Genomic DNA, 15,240 nt, shown 5'->3' with positions numbered 1-15,240 from the left:
AGTTATTTCTGTATCAGTTTGAGTTCTGTAATTCTTTTTCTTCAGAGACCATAAGCTTCTTGAGGTCAGGGCTTTCATTCACTCAACTGACCCTGGGCCTGGGGCCACTGTCGTCCTTGGTACAGAGACAAATATGGCCTCTGTCCTAAATGGAACTTACCCCAATGAGGTTTAGTCCAGCTGATTTTAGACAACTACCATGGTAGTAAAGTATGTCATGTGAACATAACAGGAAGTCCCAACCCAGTGCAGGAAAGCTTCCTGAAGAGGTCATCTTTCAGCATGGACTTGATGGGTAAGTACACCCTGTGAAGACAGAAAACGGCAGATACAGTGTTCTGCACAACAGTTTGGGGAATTTGGGCCTGGCTGACAGCAGTTGTTCTGAGAATTGGCTTTAGGTTAACATTCACTCATAGCTCCACACAGCCTGTTTCAGCCCTCATTAAAGACAAGACTCTGATAGATATGGTGAAGCGAGAGTAGACAGAAACCATCAGGGTGTATGATGAAAACAATTCTAGGTGTTCTGTCCTACGAGTTTTCTGATTTAAGTATCCCCTGGGCATTCTGGTAGGAGACCTGGTGGCACAGTGGTTAAGTGCTCAGCTGCTAACTGAAAGGTTAGCAGTTCAAACCCACCAGCCCCTCTGCGGGAGAAAGACTTTACACGGCAGTCTTTCGTAAATACAGGCTCGGAAACCCTACGGGGCAGTTCTACTGTGTCCTACAGGGTCCCTATGAGTCAGAATCGACTCGACGGCAGTAGGTTTGGTCTGGTTTTGGAGGCATTCTGGTAAATTGAGCTTGCAACCATTTCTTGGCAACATTCATTTATTCATTCAACAGTTTTTGAGTTCTACAATGTGTCAGGTACTGTGCTAATGACAGGGATAAACAAAAGATAGGGTTCCTGGCCCAACGAGTTCAGTCAGGTGAGGAACACACACTAGTAACACACAGGACTTACAAAGTGTTATTATACCCTAGGTGCTACTGCAAGCACTTTACATAGAATTAATGTAATTCTCCCAACCACCCTTGTGAGGAAGATTTACAAGACAGCGTGACTGGGAAGTGCTTTGGTGAGTAAATAAACTCTGCTAAGTGTAGGAGGGACCCTTGACTTCAAATGGGGGTAGGTGAGGAGGTGGTGAGGAGTAGGGACGGGTCCCTAGAGGTGAAGCCTGCGTCTTCAAAGTCCACCAGTAAGGCAACACAGGCTGGGAAGAGTATGGAAGGGAGGTAGAAGCAGGAGATTCTCAGAGCAACCTGGAGGATGGGCTGGAAGGGGACCAGGCTGGAGAGGGGGAACAGCACTCAGGAATCTTGAATTAAGCTAGTAGCAAGAGGGATGGAGAAAAGATGGGAAATGTTATCAACAGGGGTGGAAAAAGATAGCTCAGTGAGATACTAACTAGATGAGAGAAAATAAAAAATGCATCAGTCTACATCTTTAGACAAAGCTCATAAGCAGGTGCTGTAAGAAAAGCAACATCTGACTCTGCTTTAAGAGGCTAGGTCCTGGATATGGCTTCTCTTCCAATTACTCTGTTGGGGAGAGGGCAGAATCCACACAGATGCAGACTCTACTAATTCAAGACCCCTGCGATTCCAGCCCTGCTGGTGGCCTAGAGCTCTGAGTGCATCTGAACGTCTCGCTGTAACTGTGTGGATCATACAGTTCCTATTACTCTTCCTGCTAACTCACTGGGTTTTCAAAGACCAAACTGCTGAAAGCGCTAGCATTTTATAAATACTAAAGCATAACTAAGAGATTTCTTTACTAGTCTTACAAGTAGATTCATTTGTATTCAGTACAGAATTCTGTTCCTGGACAAAAGTTATCATATACTCAGCTTGTCTCGTATTGTTGCTAATGGAAGCAGAGTCATCAACATCTTTAAGACTAACCAGACTTGAGAACCAATTTAGAAAACTCATCCCTACAGTCTTCTCTTGAACCATTCTCAGTACCAAATGTCTTAGGCTGGGTTCTCTACAGAAGCAAAACCAGTGAAGTGTAAATATGTATCGATATATGAGAGAGAGAGAGAGAGAGGAGAGGGGGGGAGAGGGGGAGAGAGAGAGAGAGAGAGAGAGAGAGACTGAAGGCGGTGAGAAGCGGTGGCAGAGAAACGGCGCACCAGGGGGGGGTGTGGTGGGCTTCCCGGCCCACAGAGGGCGAGAGCTGAATGTCTTTGGGCAGGAGACTTGCCGCCAGAGTAGGGTTCCTCCAGGCACTTGGTGGAGCTAGGTTTGCCAACCCAAGGAGCTACAGCTAAGCAACTTCTGGCCAAGGCTTACTGGCAGAATTGGGTGCTTCTGGGAGTAGGTTGCCTCTGGGCATTAATCTGCAGAGCTAGAAGAGCTTTCAAACACGTGCCCGAGGAGCACGGCAGAGGCTGAGGGCCAGAGAGAGGCGTGCCACGGAGAGGCTGTCCTGAGGGAAGAACTGTATCCTGAGCGTTCCTGAACCTGAACTGTAATCTGTTACTTCCCTAATAAACCCCATAATCATATTGTCTGTGAGTTCCGTGTGGCCACTGCAATGAATTATCGAATCCAGCAGAGAAGTACAGAGTGCCATGGGAGGGACAGCTGGTGTCAGAATTGGTAAAAAGGTTGGAGGGTGGGGGCATGTCTGACCTCTGCCTCACAGGAATCAAGCCTTGGGCTGTTAGCTTGATTCTCCTTCCCTCTTGGGAAGTTAGAGGAGGTCAGACACCGCCCCCACGTCATTTTTACACCCCTAAAACTCTTAGTATGCCTTGTGGATTTTATTTTGTTAATTTCTTCAGTATTTACTTCAAACTTATTCCTGATCAAGAGAAAGTCCCAAACTGTTAGTCTGAACTGTCTTAGTTGAGATTATACAACTTTGGTTATTACTTTTAGTGTCAATTTCTGAAAGGAGTTATTTCTGGTACAAAATTCGTATCAAATCAAACTGTGGAATATAATTCTACATTCTGTTTTATATATATGATCTGCAACTGAGGCTACTGAGGAACCTAACAGAGGCTGCTAACCTTGAACGGTTTGGTATACTGTTGTTAAAAACACTTAACACACTGAACTGAATTCTGAAGTGATCTTGGTAGCTTATAGTCAGTGAAATAATTTTCTTGGACTGTTGTTACTCCCACTGTATAGACTAGTTGTCGTCAAAATCCACATCATGCTGAATCTAAAGTTAGAAAGCCCTTCCTCTGGGCCCTCACAGTCACATTACCTATGCAAATGAGCTGTCTTTCCCCACAAGTACCCATTTTATTACTCACTGCTTGTCACTGAAATGGCCCCAACAGGTCTCTAGTCAACAAAATACGACCTCAGAAACAATCACCGCAACTTCTATAGATGCAACCTACCAACCAGGCAGTAGCTTTGCCCACGAACCTGGCTCTACAGCTCTAGGATTTGGTGACTTTCTCTACTAGCCTCCTTATATCCCTTCCAATCTTGGAGACTGTGTTTGTGAAACTTTGCACTTATAGTTCCTTTCCTACTTGCCCAGGAAGCTGACACATGTTGTCTAATGTAAATCTCTCTAGTTTACACTCAGGGAATGTTTACTTAAGGAGTTACTGTGATGGCTTTTCTCATCCACTAGATCTCAACCACCACAACCAGTCTTCCTTCCAGCCAACAATAAATAACAACAGCAGGACATTTTACGCCATAAAGCATCAATAAGATATTTTAATGAGAAAAAAACCAAAACCCCTTAGTCTGACGCTTCTATCCAAAGACACTCAAAAGTAGTTTTTCTCCCTGCCCATCCCCTTCTAACTGCAACTTTATTTTTGACCATGTAATAAAGGCCAATTTTAAGATTTTTTTTGAAAAAAAGTTTAAACCTTTTTTAAAAAGATTAAACAACCAGGCTAGCAAAAAGGTACTCAATACATACTTTCCTTATATCAAACAGGCTAATATTTCAGTACAATATAACTATACAGAATATATACAATACACATATGTTCACAAAGCAAACACTATAGGCTCAGAACAGATTTCAAAAAACATGATATTCACATTGATTACAATAAATCTAAAAATGATTGTAACGTTGAAACGGCACTTAGTTTACAAAAAAGTCACAAAAATATATATATATGTAGTCACCAAGAACTATGGTTCCTGTAAAATACTAATAGCCAGATACTAGTATATAAAATGTGAAGTTCTGACATTGTATACATTTTTAAGAAACAAATAAACAACCAAAAGAACCAAAATCCAAAACCATTTTTGTTATTGTTGAAAGTCAAACATGCCAAGTAACTTAGCTATGGCCACTGTCACCAGATAAAGCCATCCTTGAATGAGATGACAACTGGATACGAAGCTGATGAGTTGGGGACTGGCACAATTCAGAGAGCTGTACTGGTTCTAGGAGAGGGGCAGAAGACATAAAACACCCATCTACATAATTTAATTCACATTCCCCACCCCCATTACCTTCCTTCAGGGGTTTTACAAAATGCCAGTACCCAAAAAGATTCATGATGTTCTAACTGGCAGGGTGAAAAAGCTCCCCCCAAATTTCCCTGATGCCAGGCTATAGGCAAAATATTAAAGCATGCATCAGCTAAACAGAGCAATCAGTCACCCATCCGGAAGACTGTGGCATACAGTTTCCTCCTAGGCTGGTTGCACTAGAAAGTTCTTCAGTTTTTAAACGGAGCCGGATTTCCAAGTTAGCCCTGTAAAACACTGAGCTACAATAGCAGCAAATATTAAATCACATAAACAAAAGCACAATTTTATTTAAACATTCATTTCTGTTACATAAAAACATTTTTTTCCTTCACATCTGTCTCCTTAAACCAAACATGAATTTATTCTATCACTGAATTATGTATGGTCTGTTACCTCAATCTGACTTTCTCATTATGCTGCTCTGGAAAAAGACAATTACTAATCTTGGAAAGTTTAAATTTACTCTTAAAAATGGGAATATGGAAATTTTAATGTTAAAAAAAATCTGTTCTAAAAGCATCTTTCACAAATATATATATTTAAATATTAAAATAGGCTACCTAAGATTTTATAAAATGGCTTTTGAAAAGACAGTAGAGGCACAAACAGCCACATACTATCCTCCAAGTTGGATATAAGGTGCCACAAGGGTGCCCTACAAAGAGGCAGGCAATCTATTATCTGATGCAGTAGGAGGCACCAGTAACAACAGAAAAATTAAATATATTACTGGGAACTTGGATCAAAACCAAATTTTACTCTAATAGGGTCTGTTGATTTTTTTAAAAATACCTTGAAATATAAGCATTAGAAGCCACCACTTTGTACAAGGAAGAAAACGAACAGCTTATGATCTTACTCTTTCCAAATACCTGAAAGATGAAAAGCAGTGCAACTTTCAGAAACTGAATGGACTACTCTCAGTATGAGAGACTTTACATAGCATAGGTCAGCTTGAGAATTAAACTGATAATGAAAGAAATCACTAGAGAAAACACTTATTACCTAATCACAGAAAAGTTTCTCTCTAGAAAACGGGTTTCTAGGACCTGCATGAAATGAGCCCAGCTTCCGCTACTGCCGAGGGAAACGACGTGTGTTAAGAGGAGGTGATGGATCCCCAAAGCGGGGAACAGTCCCCTTCCTCAGCAGTGGGTGGTGTACTTTGGTAACCTGAATGTTGGTACTGAACAGGTACTTTTTAACTTGCTGAATAATAAAATCAGTATTTTAATTGAATGACTACATCTGGATATGGCTAGACTGGCATTTGGGAAAACAAGGACAATTTAAGTTACAACACTGGAGCCCCCTCAAACCATCAAGCAGATATTTTATCTATAAATAATCACAAGTGAGCCCAGGACTTTAAGCTTAATCAGCAAAATAAGTCAATTTAAAAGCGAAAGGCAATGATCAAAGGATCTGATTTTATAAACCAGGCACTTCAAACTGAAATAAAAATTCCAAAAGTTTAAAAACAAATTTTTTTGTTCTCAACCAGTGGTCTAAACTCTTAAGTTCTCTGTAAACTATTATATACACAGGAACCTTGATATTAGTTGGAATTGGCCTGGACCCTATCTATACAAAGGGAGTTCACTTAAGTAGCATAAAAGGCAGTTTCAGTTTTCAGACACTGCCAAGCAGACATTCCAGTAACATCACCTGGCATGTTACCATTTGTAAAATCATTACTTTTCTATCATAAAAATAAAGTAAAAGAAAAGTATGACCAATGATGACACTAGTACTAAGAGTCTTCATCCACAATCCAATAGAGGGTTAATTCCTCATAAATTTAATGATAATAGCTCAATATACGGAAAGGCTAAAATGAAACATCCGAAGTGAACGTTGCTTAGCTGAACCTGGAAACTGGTTCAATTCCAATTTATTGTTTATTCCAAACCATTACTGCTTTTGGCAAATTCATCTTGCTGAGGACTTTCCAAATAAAAATACCCTACGTTATCACATTCTGTGAAGCAAAAATGATATGGAAAAAGAAAAATGGGTATAGGCAAAACAATAACAAATTAAAATTGGATGACTTTAGCTTAAAGCCTGCGGGAGTATGCTCAGCTATAAACATTCCTCATAGACATGTTTACAATAAAGCCTTTTCTAACTGTTCCACTGCTTCAGGGAAAAAAAAACCAAAACTAGTTTCTATACATTCTTCTCTCAGTAGCTTTCAAAATTTAAATATATTATAAATTAAGCATATTTTGTCAATAATTTACAGTAAAAATTCCATTTATTATTTATTACATTTTAGCAACTTTGGGTCTGTTTCTTCCAAAAGCCAATTTTCCTAGGCCACCCCCCCACCCCAAGTTAATATCACTATCTAGAAAATTATTTATCCTTCCTCACTTGGGTGTATATTTCAGAGTTATAACTTCACATTTGCAGATGAGTAAAAAAAAAATAATTGCCACAGGAAAAAGTTTCTAATTATCTTGTTCATTAATTCCTCAAATCTCAAACTCCTTTCAATTAAAATGTTAAACATTTAGGGTTGGTCACTCATGAAATAATAAGAATACGTCTATGTGGTATAATCTGGCTTGGTAGTTAGAATGTAACTGAGTTACCAGTGTAAGAACATTAGATGTGCTGCCTAGTCTATTCATTTGGTAAAATAATTTTAACAAAATGGAAGTCTTTTTTTTGCTGGCTTTTAATACCAAAGGGCACATGTCATAATATGGAACCAAATTACAAATTACTGTAAACCAGAATGGTTGGCTCCATGAGATTATTTAAGCATTTTAGTACTCTGTCTCATTGAACTGATAACTTTAAAAGCTAACAATGTGTAACTAATTACTTGAAATAAAAATTAAGAAGATTAACTTGAAATTCAAATTACAAAAAACCCATTTAAATATTATTTGTGGGTGATAACCTCCATCTGCATCCATTTATAGAAAACTCAAAATGAAAAAAAAAAAAAACAAAAAACAAAACCTACTAATGCCTTTGTTTGCATGCTAGATGCATCCACAGTTAATAGAACACACCTTTAAAACTGCAAACAATGACCTCAGGAGCTGCATGCTGCATCCAGCATCATGGGTAACATCTCTATCCATTTCTAAAGCACATCTCACTTACTTGATAGATAAAAACTGAAAATAAAAGCTTTTCTTATATAAAATGCTTAGTTTTTAAAAAAAAAATTTATCCTGCAGTCTAAAATGTAAGCCCTTTAAATATTACAAAGTTACCCTCTTAGGCCTTAAGAAAGACAGCTATGTTAAATATTCTAAAGTGAAATAATTTAACATTTTGTTATCCTGGTAATTTCTGATGGGTGGGGTATTATAACTGGCTTTCATCTCTTTGCAAAGTTTCCATATGTTCTGGTAAAATTTACACATCCAGGCCTCTCTCTCTTAGATGAATTTTACATACATTTAATAAAATACTATCTACAATTATCCCTTTGATGCTTAGTTTCATAAAACAGAGCCATGGCTAAATATCTTTCAACCACACGTTACCAAAAATGAGGAGCCTCACTGAAAAAGAAAAAACAAGGCCGTTGTTTCATTTTGTTAAATATTAGTTAATTCCTTGTATTGATAAGATCAGGCAGTAGACAACTAACCAGGTATGCGTTTTCACAGTATATTCAAATTTGCCATACAACTTGGAAATCTGTGCAATGAGAATCTATAATTTCCATTTGGGAAAAAACAGCCAGTCTTGGTGATCTTTCACTCCAAGAACCCAGTCAGAAGGCCTTAGAGCTGCCCCAAATGTAGAGGGCTCTCCTAAGACAGAGCGCTCAGGGGAAGGGATGTATACAACCCCAAACAATCCTTACATATAGATTTTTTTTAACCCTATTTCTTTCCTTCCTTTCTTTTTTTAAATAACTCCTGGAACTTAGAACAACAACGATTCCTGGTCATAATTTTCCCTATTCTTTGTCTTAACAATGTAAGATTTTAAAAAATTAACTTTGAGATTTATCTACTGGTAGGCATAACAGTTTTCAAAGAATATATATGATACTAAAAATAAAAACGTCTGCTCTTTCCAGTTGAGATGCGGCAATACTGTAATAAGTGTCCCAGCCATAAGCCTAATAGCAAAGAAGCAGAAATGATGGCTGCCCACCGTAGCCTGTATATGAGCCCATCAAAACCTTGATTTTCCTGAAGCATTAACATGTCATACACCTCTGCGTTTGGGAGCAAAGGCAGAAATGACAGGTTCAGGAGTAAGGTAAGGAGCTGGAAACAAGGACAGTAGAATATGGGAAGAGACAGAATCTTAGCCTAAAAAAATCTTAATGAGTTTACCATACTCTCCCTTCCTTTAAATTTATGGGGAAAAAGATATTAAATACAGAATTAGTCAATTTAAAAAAATGAAACAATTAAATCATATTATAATTAAAAAAATATATATTTTATCAGTAAAGTCTAGCACCTGAACAAAATTAGGTCTTGTGTTTTGACAACTGTTATTTGTTTCTAATCCAATCAGAATCAGGTGCTTTCATAATTACTTAACTTTGGGTATATACATAGAAAAAAAAGTTACTCAAAAGTTCATTATTCATGGACTCAAGAGTATTTAGGACCAAGGTTAGTGATGCTTTAATGGCATCAAATGAAAAATATACCCCAGTCAAGAGCATCATATAAATTTCAACTATAAACCAGCAAGTTGTACTCTAGCAGCAAAAAGGGTGATATTCATTAATTTAAGGTTTTTAGTTTTTCTTCAGTCGTAACAATTCTTACATTTTTTCCCCTAAATAGATTTATGAATCATAGATAATTTTACAGCCTTTCTTTATCTTTTACATTATTGCTTACATTGTATGAATAAGTATAGGAACTGTCTCTAAGAAACTTGGCAATGTCTAAAAATATTTTTGAACAAGGACAATGTATCGCTATCATATGAGATTTTTGTAAACAATCTTAGTTGGGTTAAGAATGTAGCCTTAACAGAAAATTCTTTATTTTGTCCAAAAGAGCACAATAAAAACATCCCCAACAATATATAAACCTATATATAAAATATAGACTATCTCCAATACTTTCCTTTTATATAGTAGCGCATCAGAATACACAAGAGAAAGTATGGTTGATGGAGCAAGAGGAAAACTGATTTGGGCAATTAACTAATTCGCCAGGCATTAAGATTCAAAGACGAGGTAAACATCAATGTTAGTCAGAAAAACAGTATTAAAAAGAGCTCCTATAGACAGCTGGGATTTACATGCTTCCCACTGCATGTCCCACGTCTGGTCACTTCATGCACAGCTGACTATTCTCAATCATGGTTCCTTGCCGTCTTTCATAGAAGAAAGATTATTTGGAGGAGCGAGTGGTACTGTAAAGGTACTGGGGATGTCTATCCCAATACCAATTTTTCACCATGGAAAATTATAATAGAAATGACAAAGCTTTAAAAAGACTAGGTTAGATTTCAGAAGTATTTACCCTAATTAATTTTTAAGAAAGCTTTACCATAAATACTTCCAAAAACAACAGGCTCTACAAAAATGTTGTACAATGTCCTTGAGTGTAGGAGCTAACATCTACTCAGGCCATTTTTCAAGTTCTGTTTAGTAATTTGTTTGTGGTATACCCTTTCCCCTCAGGAAGGCCAATAATCATCTGATTTCTTCTTTATCTAATGCTCTGTTATTAGCCTCCTTTTTACAATGGAAGAAGAAACTGGCATATGTTTTAAGTCTACTGGTTCTCCTTAAGTCTCCTAGTTTCTACTATGTTTCAACACCATATTATCGTATATTTAAAGAACTAATCTCTCAGTCATAAAGAATAAAACATCAGTTGCAAGACTTCCAAAGTAAAACGAAACATTCTTTCCCAAACCCTTCTTTGTTTAAAAAGTTCATTTAAATTTAAAGGTACGAGACCAAGCACAGGCACTTTCCAAAACTAAACAGTGACGCCAAACCACAACATCACTCAATGGTTACAGAAGACGCTCTGATTTCGGGGGGTCGTCTCTGGCTGCCTCAGTACAGGCACTGCTCTTTGGCTGCTCTGGCATTTCATCCTCCTTTTCTGCCAGCCTGCCAAGAGGCCCCAAGGGAAAAGTGCTCTCGCAATTCTGGGTAGAGGAGACCTGCGAAATGACAGGCATTTGAACAGAGGAGTTGCTTTCAAAACCGTGTTCTCCAAGATCATACTGAACAAGGGTCTCTTCTTGCTCCTGGTTTAAGTAGTCCGGTACTAGGAAATCACTAGATAAGAGGCAAAGGATGAAATACGAAGTTAATTTTCAAAACATCAACAGATAAGGTACAGTAAAAAGATGTGATTTTACAAACAAGATTAGGATTTTTCATTTCACCAATCCTCAGATGAAGATTTTTTAATGAAGGTTACAATTTAGGAACGTTTCACCTTGTAAACTTCCTCAAATAAGAACCAAAGCTATCCATCTAAAGTGTATCGACTCTCCCTACCAACAGGTAGATTAATGATCGCTTTCAATGTCACTCTGGACACCTTAACAGCTTTTCCTATTCTATTAGAGGAGTTCCTATATATATAAGGCAATTGCAATTAGCATCCTCACTCAAGCAAAGATTACCTTCATAATTAACGCTTAGTTTTTCTTGGATAACCTAGTTTTGTATTACTTCCTAGATATAAATTAGTTAAGAAGGTAAATCCTTGTGCATAAATGAAGTAGTGAAATGTAAAACAACTTATGTGTACCCTGCTATTGGATTCAGCATATAAAAATAATCAAATATCTTTGAGTCAGAATTTGGCAATGAATGCCGTGAGGATGATTACATTCAGTCCTCAAAAAGTATTACTTAAGTACTGTTCCCCACAGGGAATGTGGGCGGTAAAACACAACAAAAATTTAACAACAGTTGTGACAGGTGAGATCAGAAATGATTTTTAATTTCTTCTTTATATCCTTCTGTTTTCTAAACTGTCTCCAAGTTTCAAGCTTCCTCATTTATAAAGGGACATGCTCAATAGTCACAGTAGTGGCAGAGCTCAAACTAGAAGCTGGGTCTTTATAAATCAGAAAAATAACTCTGTGATAAATTATTAACATTAAAAGCATATAACTCTAAACTGAAAGAAAAAAGGAAAGACTTTATTTGATCTATAACAATCATATCCATTATAGCTGCTGTTGAGGTTTCTCTTTAATATTCTTATTGATAAATGCCTTTTCCTTTATATAGAATTTAGAAAAAATGAGAACTGCTCAAGAATTTTATTAACATCCAAAGAGTCTGAAGTACTCTGATATCCTAAGTATCTATCATCTGACACAATAACTCTCCCAATAAAATTTATTTAAAATCCACTACAGAATTACTTTAACCTTCTATTTTATATATATATACACACATATATATATATAAAGAGGTTATCTAGTTCTGTAGGAAGGAGTTTTAATACCAACTATGAAAATATTTATAATTTTATATACTCAGAAGATTCAGCAAAATTTGATCAGATCAGAAGATCAGAGTATGGATAATGGGAATTTAAAATGAATGTGATTAATCAGCTGGCAACCTGACAGAAAACACGGTAGGCTGCCAGACCCCAAAGCAGGAAAGGAGAGTTTAAAGAGCATTTTCCTGGTTAGGTTTTTGGTGTGCACCTCACCTGCTCTGGAAGTAGTTTGCTAGCTCTGACGCTTCATGGTTCAGACTCCTCAGGTGCACGATTAAATTTCCAGAGTTGGTGAACATGGCGCCACATGTTTTGCACTCGTAAATCCGAGGCTTGCGGATAATGTGCCGGGAAACCCTCATGTGGTGTTTATATTCCCCGAAGGAAGTGAAAGTGGCACTACATATCTGGCACCGGAAACAGCGTTTACCTTCATGCTTTAGGCGATGCATCTTTAGCGAGTAAGCCCTGGTGAACTTTTTCCCACAGCGGTCACACTGAAATGGTTTAATTCCTAAAAAATAAAGAAAACCAAAAAATTACATAAAAACAAAATAAAGCATAAGGTCATAAACCTAACAAATTTCTGAAAATTTCTAAATTTCCGAATAAATTTTCTAACAAATTTTGTAGCAATAGATAATTTGAAAAGACAAAAATTACCTGCAAAAAGAAAAAAAAAGGCAGGCGGGAGGGCAGAAGGTAGGTAATGTATATTCGAGCTGATTTTTGAATACTCTTCTGAATCATCTATTTCAGACTTTAAAACATTTTAACCACAGTATTTAAACAGAACCCAAATCTCCATGTAATAGCATTTATTATTTTATTCCATTAAAGTAGTGAGGTTTACACTGAAAAGATGTAAAATGATCAGTATCTACTCTCCATTCCCTATCTCAGAGAGAAATGAGGAAAAAAAGGGAAAATTTTAACATCTCTGAACATAAAGATCATGATAGACCCAGCATCTGATAAACTGGTTTTTTTTAGGGTAGGAAAAATACGCAGAAATTAGTAAGTGAATTATAAAGTAATATTAACGGTCTCCAATTCATTATCACAGTTTTAGCAAAAAATAAAACAAAAATATCCTTCAAAACAAAAGCTGTCAATTTAACAAAGTCATAAGGAATTAGCGTTAGGACAAGGATTATTAGACTGATCTACAGAAGAGGAATGCATACAGTTTAAATTTTACCTGTAGGAGTTTTGTTGCCTTTTACATGATCACTGAACTTAAGTTTCAAATCTGTTGTACGTATCATTTATCTAAAATCTCTCTTATATTAAAAAAAAAAAAACCCACTACAATCAGGGCACAGAGAAATTTCAGATTACAGAATTAACCCACGATTAAATTCTTAAAAACTTCTTATTTGGCAATAATTTCAAAATTACAGAAAACCTACAAGAAAAATACTACAAAGAACACCCATGTACGTATACCCTTTTCACCCCATATGCTTTACCATCTAGGCTTATGCTTTTTCTCTCATATATATTCACCACTTAACGTATCTATTTACATCTTACACAAACACACACACACACCTCTATTAGTTTTAATCAGAAACTTATGTGGCAAATGTATTCAGCAAATAACTTTCAGACACTGTACCATTTCAGTAACAGACCTAGCTAATCTGTTCTCATTTGACTTCCCAGAGATTCTTTTTAAATCAAAGTACCAGTTTTCTATTTTAACTAGATTCCAAAATAAAATGTCTCCAAGAGCTCATTTATGCAATGATAGGAAAGATGATATTACCTGAGTGGATGAGCATGTGCTGTTTTAGGTTCTGAATGCGGGTGAACCGCACCCCACAAGTTGGACACTGAAAAGGTCTATCTGGACCATTTGGACTTGGTCGCTCTGTACTGCTGGTAGAAGGAGCAATGTAGAGTTGGTAGGGATACTGAACATTTTCCAATCTAAAAAGACAAACCAAAGAAGGCAACCAGGCTCTGACTTTAAAGCTGAATAAACATTTCTGTAGGTCAACTTTAGACGAAAAAAAGGAAAACTGATTTAAAGACTTTGTGAAAGAGTGTAACTGTTAGGTACATTTCACTTAAAACATGAAGACCAATGTCCAGCTTCTTAGGTTAAACATATTCTTTGGTCTTATGTCAGCATCTTAGACGTAAGACCACAGAATATATCAAACGATTTTACCTTAGACAGCCTTAGATAATCTCTCTGATCCTTTCTGTTCTGCTTTAATTTAGGTCTTCATCAATGCAAGCCTGAATTAATAACTCCCTCTCTAGCACCACACCTCACTAATTTCCTTCTCACGGTATTAAGCGATTTCTCTGATTAAATCCCATGGCTGCTTCAAATCCTGCGATAGCTCACCTTTATCTTCAGAATAAAGCTTAAACCCCTTTGCAGCACATACAAGAGATCTCTTGATCTGGGCTGTTTACCTTTCCAGCCTTATTCTGTCAAACTCCCAAACAGATCCTATTCCAATTAGTTCCTCCAATGTGGCATAATCTCTGCCAATGCTGTGCATGTACATTTAACTTCCTCTACTTGCCTATCTTCTTTACCTCGATAATACCTACTCATTTTTTGAAATGTAACGAAGTCACACCTCCTGCAGGAAGTGGCTCAGGTAGGTACTTTCCTATGCGGAGTAACAGAACCCTCTGCTTTACTTATACTTGTCAATCTTCAACCTCTCTTCCTTCCCCAAAATAGAGTGACCTCCTTGAGGGCAAGGACTACTCATTTCATCTCTATATTCCCATCACTTTCAAACACTATCTAGTACAGACAATTTGATTAATGTTTGAAATTAAGGAAACCCAGGCACATTTCTGCTTTACAAGGGTCAGGTATTCAATTACAATAAACTTTGTTTGAGTCCTCTGAATCTTTCAAAGTTTTCAACAGACACAGTTTCTAGGTATGTCTTGGATTCTCTATGAGGACTTGTTCAGTCATTCACTGGAGTCTATATTCAGTGGTGGGAGACATGATAATCAAGATACTAGAGCAGAGAATTAAAATAGGGTGATGCAATAGTGATTGGGTGCTGCTTTAGACTGGAGGTCAGGAAAGGCTGAGAACTGACACTTAGGACTGTGACCTGAAAGTCAAGAAGGAGCCAACAATGTGAAACTTAGTGGGAAGGCATTTCAGGTAGGGTAAAGGTCCTGAAGCAGCAGAAATGGCCCTGACAGGAACAAATCTGGAATATTCTCCACAACTGGAAGGTCAGCGTGGCTAGAATATAATACGCAAGAAGGAGAATGGCTGAAAGGGAGTCAAGCAGAAGTCACATCATATGGGGCTTTTAAAAGG

At 37.3% G+C, this 15,240-nt stretch overlaps 1 protein-coding gene across 7 annotated transcripts in view; it reads right to left on the bottom strand.

Moving 5' to 3' along the window:
- Window positions 1-6,960: 6,960 nt before the first annotated feature.
- The window catches only part of ZBTB44 (zinc finger and BTB domain containing 44), an 88,232-nt gene continuing 79,952 nt past the window's right edge, over window positions 6,961-15,240 (bottom strand). For 5 of the 7 annotated variants that reach the window (XM_023734056.1, XM_023734054.1, XM_023734053.1 and 2 more), the window contains 3 exons: window positions 13,696-13,859; window positions 12,138-12,438; window positions 6,961-10,735 (listed from right to left, as the gene is read on the bottom strand). In XM_023734056.1, coding sequence (XP_023589824.1) covers window positions 10,465-10,735; window positions 12,138-12,438; window positions 13,696-13,859 — 736 coding nt within the window. In that variant the 3' untranslated portion in view covers window positions 6,961-10,464. The remainder of the gene's footprint in view (window positions 10,736-12,137; window positions 12,439-13,695; window positions 13,860-15,240) is intronic. The other 2 variants (XM_004379320.2, XM_023734057.1) reach the window with 2 other exon arrangements.

This window comes from Trichechus manatus, unplaced genomic scaffold (assembly GCF_000243295.1).
Source record: "Trichechus manatus latirostris isolate Lorelei unplaced genomic scaffold, TriManLat1.0 scaffold00064, whole genome shotgun sequence".
In the NCBI taxonomy this organism is placed as follows: Eukaryota; Metazoa; Chordata; class Mammalia; order Sirenia; family Trichechidae; genus Trichechus; species Trichechus manatus.
Note: the sequence above shows the minus strand (reverse complement) of the source record. Positions and strands in the feature narration are given on the sequence as shown.